At 41.3% G+C, this 12,492-nt stretch overlaps 1 protein-coding gene across 1 annotated transcript in view; it reads right to left on the bottom strand.

Moving 5' to 3' along the window:
- The window catches only part of LOC126188497 (nephrin-like), a 758,389-nt gene that overhangs the window by 271,101 nt on the left and 474,796 nt on the right, over window positions 1–12,492 (bottom strand). Inside the window, exon 3 of the mRNA XM_049930101.1 lies at window positions 7,174–7,379. Within this exon, the coding sequence (XP_049786058.1) occupies window positions 7,174–7,379 (206 nt within the window). The remainder of the gene's footprint in view (window positions 1–7,173; window positions 7,380–12,492) is intronic.

Raw genomic sequence — 12,492 nt, 5'->3', positions numbered from 1 at the left:
AACATGGCTCACGGCGCTTTCGTGTGTGCTCACTGCAACGAAACTTGCAAAAGCAGTGCCTCTCACTACATGAGGAAGCTGTCAGCCAATCACTTACAGTGCATACTCTGTATAGAAAACTGCTCTAGAACATTCTAAGGACTCCACCAATTAAATTCTCTTCTCTGCTTTTTTTTTCAGAAAATGTGGCTCGCTGTCTCGTATGAAAAGATCTGCGATGGGTCCACTTTCGTCTGCCGTTCCCGACCCCTGCATATTTCTTCATATTAAAAGGATGTCTCCGCCGCTTGTATGATGCTATCGCTCCATTCTACTCTCTGTAGAGTATTAAAACGTCCCTCTCAGTCGAACACAGGAAGATGCCTCTTCTAACCTCTCTTCTGCCCATCGCTGCTTTTACAGGAACATGTAAATGTCACCCCTCCTTGCCGCCAGTGTCCCGCTCAAATTAATCCCCAGCCAAGCAACACTACAGGAAATTTTAGTACATGGTGCTGCCCAGAATGACCTGAAGAAATGATCAATTATACGTTCACCCATCGTAAATCTCGATTTCATATCGAATAAAGTACGCAAGCGAACTGGTGTAATATTACATTTATAGCGGAAAAATATTACTGCCTTACAAGTGGATAGTTAGCTTTATTTTCTGAGGACCTGTAGGTAGTACCTGCGGTGTATAGTGAATTGTTTCACCACTTTATAAAAAAAAGTTCGTTAGAAATAACCAGTACCATTGCCTCGCTGGCTCATTAGTTTAATAAAACGGCTACGAAAACTAAATACGATTTATCTTCCGCTATTTTTAAAATAATGGTGTTCAAAGATTTTTTTTTTCTTCCTAAGTTCGATAACATGCTAATCTTGGGGTGGGGGGAGGCGGGGGTGGCGTGCTAGCTATTATCTGATTGCACTTAGGGTTATGTGCTCGGAAGGCTGAGGACCACTGCTTCAGTATGACACAGCCTAAGTTGCGAAATCACATGCAGCAGCAATGTTTTCATCGATGCTATTTTATTCATTCTACGGAGAACATCCAACGTTTGGTCCGTCTTTCTCTTTAATGTAATTCTATACTCAAGACGAACGGGATCAATTTAATATGGTACAACTAAATATTAGATTGGTAGGTTACACAGTACTAGGATCCTACGGCTGACTCTAAATTTAATTACTGTCCTCGTCAATTGAAGGTTACACGGGATAAAGGGGGAATGTAACGTGACACGAGAAATGAAGTAACATTACCAACATATGCTTTTTTCTGAGGAGAATAATTTCAGACAATGTCCAACCAAACACAGGGAAACGTCATTGAAATGTAACAATTGGCAGAATCCATGTACAATGGATGAAAGGAGAATAATACCACAGAACAATAAAAGCAAGGGAAATGTCAGCTTGGTATGAGACAGCAATGTTTCACACGATGCTGAGTTAACAGTCAGTTGTTTCAACTTACAGCGAGTTAGTTGTTCATGACTGTGTTGCATTGATTATTTTGCATATAATTACCATGTCTGAAGAACAGAATGGTAACGCAAGTCTGCTGTCTACCAAGTAGAGACAAATTTTGTATCGAATGGCGGAGGTAACAAATGAATTTAAAGTACAATCCCATGAAGAAGGGGAAAACTGTAATTACAGTAGGTTGCAGTCTTTTAAAAACATTTCTGAGGACAACAGAAAAAGGCTTTTTCATGACTTTAATCCGCTCAGTACTTATTTGGTCCTATAGACATTATGCCAATTGCTCAAAGGACGCCTAGGAAAACGGAAATTAAACCACAGTTTCTTAATCAGAGTTATAGGCATAAGGTTATAATCCCACAGATGGTCGTATAGTTGAAAGAAGTTATGTTATATAGAATTTCTGTCCATTTTCAGTATTTCTAACGGCTTGATATCTTACAAAATATTCTAAAGGTTGGGCATCCCGGGTTGCAAGCGGGAAACGTACAGATCGGTCAAGAAAACATTCAGAATCAGCACTGCGCTTTACTAAGGATCTTATACATTTCTGTAAAATAACGCAGAGCTATTGTAGTATACATGATTCACTAAAAATGTACTTGCCAGATAGGTTATTAGTTAAGAAAATGCATGCTATTATTATGGATAATCCCAGTAGTTTAATATCATATGAAAGCTACAGGTAAATATTCTCTTACAAATTGAACGTAAGTTTTTGATATCCTCGCACGGATACTTGCAGTATTTGCGACACTTATGCAGCCAAGTTTAAGATAGAATGTCAAAAGTCGATTCACTTAACAAAGATTGCGCAAAGCGAAAGGAAACTGAAGCTCAGTGGTTTACTTAGGCATTCAAAGCAAACTGCATCATAAAATCGCTGAACGGTTTTATGCACATAAACAATTTGCGAGGCTTACTAAAGATTTTGATGGGAATGCAGTGATGATGAATGTGCGAAAGAATTTATCCACAACTAAATTATCCAGTAAAGACTCATATTATAGCAGACTGCTATCACTCTTCTCCTTCAATACACAAATTTTGTCTGGTGGATAATAGGTGTTCTATACATACCCAGAGACGGCTGCACATAAAGCCGTGGGCAGATGAAGTGTGTTCTATTTCACACCATTTTATATTTTGTGAGCTTGGTGAATAGGTGAAACAGTTGACAACGTTCTGTGATTCTGTACGTGGACAGAACAAGAAATGGATAGCTTTCAGATTTCTCCGCTTTGTAGTACATCATGCCGAACGCCTAGATTATGTGAAAGTTGTATTTCCAGTTGTGGGCAATCATTAATGAGAAATTTGCAGCTAAAACGCCAGATCATTTAAGGAGTGCCTGAAACAAGCCTTTCCCTTTCCATGTAATCGAAATCGATCAACCAATGATTCGCCAAGGGGTCAAGTTTTTGACTCTCTCGTTCAGAAAAGCTTGCCCTTTTAAAACAAGACCTGTAAGGGAACCCGTCATTTCCACTGAACATCAGCGATTCATGGAACACAGAGACTGTTACAGTGGCAATTGGAGAAGATCTGTTGTAAATGTTCCAAGACCAACTCTACACTTACTAGAAATATCAGTTAGTGAGTTTGTTCTTCCAGAGACATCTTATAAAAGTAAGCGCAAAAGTTAGTGTACATGAGGATGCTCAACATAACCAGATATGCTGGGAATGTGGAGGTTTTAAATTTGTAATATCTATTTCAGCTTTGCATCCTATCTCTGAAGCAAAATTTGCTGATCTACAAGCCTTTAGATCGTCGATTGCCAACCTGGGGGTAACTACTCCTGAAGAGTAAAATGAAACGATCTAAGGGATAAAAGCAAAACGGTTTGATTGTTATTCAGTCATGAATCCACATTAGTTTTAAAAGATCTTTACTGGTATCACAATTTTCTAAGACTAATATTGACTATGTAAATTATCAATAATTATTTTTTTCTCAATTACTAGCGTTATGGAGATTACAGGTTTCTCACATGGTCCAACCTACTACACAAATATTTTGTGCCTTGTCCGATACAGTGATCATTGTAAAAGTGGCAACCTCCCTGTTGTAGACCAGAAATTGATTCGTTGCTCACTTCTGAACACATAAATAAGTTAATTGAAAGCACAACAGTATGCAGGTTGTCCCAGGAGCAATGGTAAGTATTCAGGGATATGACAGAAACAATAATTTGAAGCCGGCAGAGGTGGCCGAGCGGTTCTAGGCGCTTCAGTCCGGAACCGCGCGACCGCTACGGTCACAGGTTCGAATCCTGCCTCGGGCATGGATTTGAGTGACGTCATTAGGTTAGTTAGGTTTAATTAGTTCTAAGTGCTAGGGGACTGATGACCTCACATGTTAAGTCCCATAGTTCTCAGAGCCATTTGAGCCAATAATTTGAAGCAAAATTGTGTTGTAAACATAGATTGTAAAATGCATAGCTAAAGATCTATCATTGCTTCTTCGTCTTCGATACTGTGAAACACATTTCTTCTACTGCAAGCTCTTTCTTTTCCATGTTTTGAGAGGTGACAGTATGGATGAAAACAAGAAAAATGTCCAGAAAACGAGGGCTGAAAAGTGCATACTTTATAAACTATGAGCAGTGGTTCTTCTTTGCTAGTCTGAAACACATCTCTCCTACTGAACAAGTGCCCATAATGCTTAAGTTAAGCATTCTATAGGCCATGTGTGGTGAACAGTCTTTTATTTTTTATTTTCGACTATATTGTCTTCACCGTCTGCTTGCAGCAGAAGAGATTTGTTTCATAGTATCGAAGATGAGGAAGTGGTTATAGCTCTTAAGGTATGGCACATGTTTACGAGACTTTTCTGGTGCTGTAAACAATATTATTATTACTATTATTATTATTATTATTATTGGTTCAAATGGCTCTGAGCACTATGGGACTTAACATCTGAGGTCATCAGTCTCTTAGAATTACTTAAACCTAACTAACCTAACGACATCACACACATCCATACCCGTGGCAGGATTCGAACCTGCGACCGTAGCGCTCGCACGGTTCCAGACTGAAGCGCCTAGAACGGCTCGGCCACACCGGCCGGATATTATTATTACTAGAATGGACAGACACAAGGCGTTAACAGCCTGAAGTCTTCCAATTTCTGCTAGTTCAGAATTTATGTATCCAGCAACCAAATCACTTACAAACAGTAACTATAGCTCACACACTTTAACTTGGTTCATTTCACATGAAGGTCCAAGTGAACCAAGTGCCACTAGGGAAAGTAGTAGCGCACGAGAAGCATGTATTGTGACAAGTGCTTATCCTCACTATTGCTAGTTAGCTTTCTTACCTGAGAAGAAGAAGTGGTTAGTAACCGAAATGGAGTCGGAATTGCTTCATCATATTCTCTCTGTCTGTCCGCCTATCTCTTCTATCCGGACACAACATATGGCACGTGGGAAAGAAATGTGTGATTCAAGATTTACAGATGTGAGAGTAGATTTTGGAGTGAAACAGCAATAAAAATTAAAACAAGTAATGGCAAAGTCCCGGACTGATAACGATACTGTTGTTAAAACAAGTAACTGAATAGATCTGGACCATGATTTGTGGGGAGCACTAACTGAAAACAACTCGGATAAAAATGGTTGTCAGACATAAGCATTACGAGCTGTCTCATTGAACCATTAGTTTGTGAAGCAATAAAACACCCACAAAACAAAATATCATTCATCTTCTACTATTTTTAAAAGTGTTCAAAGGAAGTTCTTTTTCATTGTGATGTTTATTTAGGTGCTAAAATTGTGACGTTGGGGAGACTGGTAGTAGGGGGAAGGTGGGGGTTACTGTCTAAAACCTGGTTGCATTCACAGGTAATGGTCTAAGAAAGGCTGGGAAACACTGCTTCAGATCATTTTGTGAGCCAGAGAAAAGATCCTTCATTGGCAGAGTTTCTGGCAATTAACGGAGACTGTAATACTGTTATTTGTTAGTTTTTATTCAAAGTGGAATTCCTCTTTATTTTAGTAACAAAAGTGTAGTTTCTTTCATGTATAAATATTATTTGCAATTTTCAATTATGTATGTAGAATACCAATACATTAGTGTACCCTTAAGTAATACACTACTGGCCATTAAAATAGCTACACCAAGAAGAAAAGCAGATGATAAAGGGGTATTCATTGGATAAATATATTATACTAGAAATGACTTGTGATTACATTTTCATGCAATTTGGGTGCACAGAACCTGAGAAATCAGTACCCAGAACAACCACCTCTGGCCATAATAAAGGCCTTGATACGCTTGGGCATTGAGTCAAACAGAGCATGGATTGCGTGTACAGGTACAGCTGCCCATGCAGCTTCAACACGATACCACTGTTAATCAAGAGTAGTGACTGGCGTATTGTGAAGAGCCAGTTGCTCGGCCACCATTGACCACACATTTTCAATTGGTGAGAGATCTGGAGAATGTGCTGGCCAGGGCAGCAGTATAACGTTTTCTGTATCCAGAAAGGTCCGTACAGGACCGGAATCATGCCGTCGTGCATTATCCTGCTGAAATGTAGGGTTTCGCAGGGATCGAATGAAGGGCAGAGCCACGGGTTATAACACATCTTAAATGTAACGTCCACTTTCAAAGTGCCGTCAATGGGAAAAAGAGGTGACAGAGACGTGTAACCAATGGCACCCCATACCGTCACGCCGGTTGATACGCCAGTATGGCGATGACGAATACACGCTTCCAATGTCCGTTCACCGCGATGTCGCCAAACACGGATGCGACGATCATGATGCTGTAAACAGAACGTGGATTCATCCGAAAAAATGACGTTTTGCCATTCGTGCACGCAGGTTCGTCGTTGAGTACACCATCGCAGGCGCTCCTGTCTGTGGTGCAGCGTCAAGGGTAACCGCAGCCCCGGTCTGCGAGCTGATAGTCCATGCTGCTGCAAACGTCGTCGAACTGTTCGTGCAGATGGTTGTTGTCTTGGAAACGTCCCCATCTGTTGACTCAGGGATCGAGACGTGGCAGCACGATCCGTTACAGCCATGCGGATTAGATGCCTGTCATCTCGACTGCTAGTGATAGGAGGCCGTTGGGATCCAGCACGGCGTTCCGTATTACCCTCCTGAACCCACTGATTCCATATTCTGCTAACAGTCATAGGATCTCGACCAACGCGAGCAGTAATGTCGCGATACGACAAACCACAATAGAAATAGGCTACAATGCGACTTTCATCAAAGTCGGACACGTGATGGTACGCAATTCTCCTCTTTACGTATTTCTCCTCCTTACACGAGGCATCACAACAACGTTTCACTAGGGAACGCCGGTCAACTCCTGTTTGTGTTTGAGAAATCGGTTGGAAACTTTCCTCATGTCAGCACGTTGTAGGTGTCGACACCGGCGCCAACCTCGTGGAAATGCTCTGAAAAGCTAATCATTTGCATATCACAGTATCTTCTTTATGTCGGTTAAATTTCGCGTCTGTAGCACATCATCTTCGTGGTGTAGCAGTTTTAATGGCCAGTGGTGTATAATAATTTGTGTGCGTGTATTCTTGAAGAAAATAATAAAAGTTGCAACTTTCAAACTAAATTAAATGAATGTGTTGAAGATACGACATTACGATGTGCTCTAAATTTTTAATGTACGTAACAACATAAAAATTTCCTCTGTTTGCAATGTGGGAAAAACTGAGCACTGAAGGAAGGCTTACCGATGACGGTGAAGTTGACCTTGTAGTTCCTGGTAGGCGATCTGCGGAAGTCGACGCGGCAGCGGTAGACGGCGGCGTCCGCCTCGCGCACGTTCTCTATGACCAGCGCCGACGGCCGCTTGTAGAGGAAGACGGCGCGCTGGCTGAGCGCGCGCTCGTCCTGCCAGCGCACTGCGCCCGCCAGAGGCGACGTGCGAGCGTCGAAGCTGCGGGCAGAGCACAGCGTCGAGACAAGAGTACAGCACGGTACAGTTAATACACGACGGAAGGCGGGGCGCGCGTACGTCGCTGCTCCTGTGAATGCGTCGACAACAACCACACAGGGTGCACAAAGGGCGCGACAACGTAGCAGTCTCAGTAGTAGACCAGCGACAGCAGCAGCGATGTGCGTGCATACGTCTACATCTACATGATTACACTGCAACTGGTACATAAGCGTCAGACGATTCATAGACCCTCACGACCGTTCAGCTCTTGTACAACGCATAAGCAATAGGAACACCTAAAACCTTCGCCTGAGATCTGATTTATTTTATTGAGATGGACGTTTCTTCTTGCGTAGATGGGAGACGACAAGATGTTTTGGCCTTCGGAGGAAATACGCCCTGGAAAAAAAGAAACGACGCACCACGAAGAAATTACTCGAACAGCATGGAAACCGGTAGTGGTGATGCACATGTACGGACGAACAAATAATGACATTTTCTTAACGTTGAGTGACGAGTGCACTGTTTTTATTTTACTGACTTTTGTTTATTTCAGACTAGTTTCGGCTTACTGGGCCATCTTCAGGTAACAACTGGCTAGCGTCTCAAGATGTCCTAATAAGCCGAAAATTAATGTGAAATAAACAAAAATCAGTAAACAGAAACTGTGCACTTGTTATTCAACTATAAACATGAAATTCTTCTTCCAAGACGTAATTTTACAATTATGACAGCTTCCGAAAAATTGTATGATTTATTCCAAAGAAAGAGCTTAACAAACTGAACAAGTGAATGACGCATTGGTCTGTCTCTGGGCCTTAAGCAAGCAGATATTACCCTTGGCATTGATTTATAGAGCTGTTGCATGACGTCCTGAGGGATATCATGCCAGATTCTGTGCAATGGGCGCGTTAGATGGTCAGAATCCCGACTTTGCCCATAATTCTACAAAAGTTCTCAGTTGAGGAGAGATCTGTCGACATTACTGGCCAAGATAGGGTTGGCCAAGCACGAGGACAAGCAGTAGAAACTCTCCTTTGCCACGGTGGGCTTTATCTAGTTGAAATGTAAGCGCATGACGGCTTGTCACGAAGGGCTACCGAACGGTGCTTAGAATATCGTCGGCATACTGCTGTGCTGTAAAATTTCCGCAGATGACTACCAACGGGGTCGTGGCTGTCAGACCATATGGCGAGCGACAGGTAGGCTGGTATCCCGCCGCTGTCACCAGCGTCTCCAGACAGTCTTCTTCCTGGAATGGCACTTACTGGAGTAGTATTGTTTTCAGTGATGAGTCCTGATTCGAACTAAGCCCCGGTGACCAGAGAAGACGTTTCTGGGGACGCCCCGCACAGTCATGGGATACCATTCTGACTGTCGTCCGCCATGCAGCCCGACTACTAGGAGTCTACATCTACATCCACGTGATTACTCTGTTATTCAGAATAAAGTGCCTGGCAGAGGGTTCAATGAACCACCTTCAAGCAGTCTCTCTATCGTTCCACCCTCGAACGGCACGCGGGAAAAACGAGCACTTAAATTTTTCTGTGTCAGCCCTAATCTCTCTTATTTTATCGTGATCATCATTTCTCCCTATGTAGGTGGGTGGCAACAGAATGTTTTCGCCACTGGAGGAGAAAACTGGTGATTGAAATTTCATGAGAAGACCCCGTCGCAACGAAAAACGCCTTTGTTTTAATGACTGCCACTCTAATTCACGTATCATGTCTATTGTAATGCTCTGTGGCGCCATTTCTTTTCATAGCTGGAACCCTTTACATGTCGCCGGCGGCACCCTAAAAGCACAAGGCTATGTCTTTTTTATTCTACGCCCCGTTTCGTTGCCCTTAATGGTAAGCCCATCTAGGCTTACACTCCAACAAGATAATGGTTGCCCGCTACACAGTAAAAGTTTCTGCTGTTCGTGCTTGCCAAAGCCCATCTTGCCAGCAAGATCATCAGGTCTCTCTCCAGTTGAGAACGTTTGCAGCATTATGGCCCTAGCCCTCCGAGTAGCTAAGGATTTTTGCAACCTAACGCTGCAAATGGACAGAATTTGGCGCAATATCCCTTATGAGGACGTCCAACAACTCTGTCAATTCAAAGCCGAGTAAGCGTTTGCATAACCTCCAGAGATGGAACAAGGCGTTGCTGACGTGCTCAATTTGTGAAGCTCTTTCTCTTTAAGGCGTCATTCAATTTTTCTGAAATTGTAATCACTAGTTTCTCTGTACACGTATATCAGATCTACCGATTTCCACCGAATAATTCGCTCGTACTGCACCTTTCCTTTTTTGTCTTAGCGACTGACATTTTGTGAAAAGACCTCGCTGTAACGAAAAATGCCTTTGTTCTACTGACTGCAACCACAACTTGCTTATTATATCCGTGACATTCTCTCACCTATTCGCGATAGAAGAAAACGACCTGCTCCTCTAACTTTTTTCGATGTCCTTTCTCAATCCTACCTGCTAACCGCCCCATACTGCGAAGCAGTGCTTCAGAAGAGAACAGACATTGTCTCATCATTAGAATATTGTATCTTATAAGCGTTCTGCCAATAAAACGGTTTACCTACAACAGTTCCTATGTAACGGTTCTAACGGGAGTTAATTGTAATGGCAAACCGTAGGCATTCAACTTCGGTAACTTTTAAATTTGTGTGATTTATCCCGTAACCCAAGTTATGCGGAATTTCTTTTACAACTCATCAGGAAGAACCAACACTTTTTATTATTTAGGGTGAATAGCCTTTATTCATAGATTATAGATACCTAAATCGATCTTCAATTCAGTTTGATTTTTTGATGTTTTCACTAGACAGTAGATGACAGCATCATCTGCAAACAGTGTAATATGACTGCTTAGATTGTCTCCTAAATAGATTAAGAACAGCAGAGAAGCTATAACGGTTCTCTGGGGAACGCCATATATCCCTCCGTCTTCAGTAGATGACCTACAGTCATTTAATACGAACTGTGACGCTTCTAACATGAAATCACGAATTCACTCGCACAGCTAAGACGGTACTCCACAGACGTGCATTCATTGCTTCATGAGAATAAAGTTCCAGTTGTTTTTCACAAGAATAATGCTTTCTGAATCAGTGGTTGTTGAGTCTCGATTGATTGCATTCTTTGAGATATTTCATAATGCTGCAACACAGCATATGTTTCAAAATGCCATCGAAAATCGACGTCAAAGACGCGGGCCCGTAATTCGGCGGATTGCTGCAATTTACTTTCTTGAGCGTTGTTGTGGTCCTTCAAACCTTCCATCTTAAAGGTACGGATCTTTCGTCGAGGGAACAGCTGAATATGTTTGCAAGAAAATGAAGCTATTTCATCAGCGCACTTCTAAAATAACCGAACTGGTGTACAATCTGGATCGGAAGACTTCCTTTTACTAACTGACTTATATTGCTTCGCTACAGAGATGCTGTGTGCTTCAAAGTTAATCACGTTCGCTTCCATTCTTGATACGAATTCCGGGATATTTACTATAAGTTCATCACGGCAGGTATTTCGGAAAACCATCTTTAGTAACTCTGCTTTAGTGGCACTTTCGTTGGTAACGTTAACCATTGTCATCAGGGAGTGAAAATATTGATTGTATCTTACCGCTAGTACGCATCACGTAGAACAAGAATCTCTTTCGATTTTCAGTTAGATTTAGAGAAAAGTTTCATTGTGGAAACTATTCAAACATGTGCGTCCTGAAGTAATTTTCGATACGAACAACAAGTCGGTATGTACAGTACCACAAGCAGCTATAAACGTTACAAAACTTACCACACAATACAACAGAGGAGAGAAGACAATCGAGCAGATTCTGCTATATTCTCGCTCCCACCAGTGCTGACAAGAATTGGCCAAATTGAACAAATAGACAGTAGCCCATAGCGCAGCATTAGGACAGATGCTAAAGGTAGGAACGAAGGTTCTGAAAAGACGATTTTATGCACATAACACTCTATGCGATGTTTGTGGGGTCGCAAATAGAGGTGATGGAGGCATCTGAAGGCTAAGTATTCTATAGTTACAGGTTCTTCTGCGTAATTAATAAGTAGCTAAAATGTTTTACTTTTAAACAGCTTGTGTCTTTATTCACAAGCAAAATATATTTGTCTCTTCCCGACTATTTATGTTTGCAGATGAGTTTTTGAAATAGTGAATACAGCGGCAGCCATTACTTCTACTTCTCAGACAGCCAAATGAGGAAGTAGAAGTAATGCAAGAAAAGGAAATGTTATTGTCATGGATCCTCTGCCAGTTTGTGTCCGTATGTGTAGCGTACGGACTATGTGCAATGTCTGCCACTACTAGTGATGAGGTGTAAGTGAATACCATTACATTAGTTTCGTCATTATCAACTAATTTGCATGCAATATTGTGTTGTACAGAAATGAAGCGTTATTCTGAATGGGGAGTCCCCATAAGCTGTCACATGCGTGTCTGTATATAAAAGAGTATTATACAAAGTGTACAAATCCTCTTTAAACCAGACCTGAGGATAAATACATGCGTACAGGTATAAAACTTGAGCTTCTTAATAAGATTAAAGGTAGACTTACCTTTCTGTTTTGTTGTTGTAAAAAGCTGACGTATTTCATATTACTGTAAAATAGTCCTTGAATCAAGAAACAACAAATTAACTAAGAAAAAATATGCATCTGCATGCCTCCTTTCATTATAAAATATGTAACTGTTGCTCAAAGGAGATATTTAAGTAAATTTTAGGTCTAATCAGTAAATGATTGATCATAAACATCATACAATTATCAGAAAAGAAGGCTATAGTTAAGTTCCACATGAATTTTCATGAGATCACTATCTTTTCGGAGTATCACAATGCTGTAGATCTGTTTGATAACTTCTGGTACGAAAATGAAACTTACTTTAGAATGGGGAACTATGAAATGCGCGTCTCTCATGAGTCATTACTATTTCACCTCCTATAATTTCCAAATTACGCGTTAATGATGTACAAAATAATTAAAATCGTCTCTCAACAACATTAACACTTCCTTGCATGGAAAGGGCTCTGGTCAAAAAGTCTGAATTCCTCTATCTTGTATAGACGGAAGCAAAACTCAGAGCAGGTACTCGGTTGA

The sequence above is a fragment of the Schistocerca cancellata genome, chromosome 5 (assembly GCF_023864275.1).
Source record: "Schistocerca cancellata isolate TAMUIC-IGC-003103 chromosome 5, iqSchCanc2.1, whole genome shotgun sequence".
Lineage (NCBI taxonomy): Eukaryota > Metazoa > Arthropoda > Insecta > Orthoptera > Acrididae > Schistocerca > Schistocerca cancellata.
The sequence above is the reverse complement of the archived record's forward strand: the minus strand, read 5'-3'. Positions and strand labels throughout refer to the sequence as shown.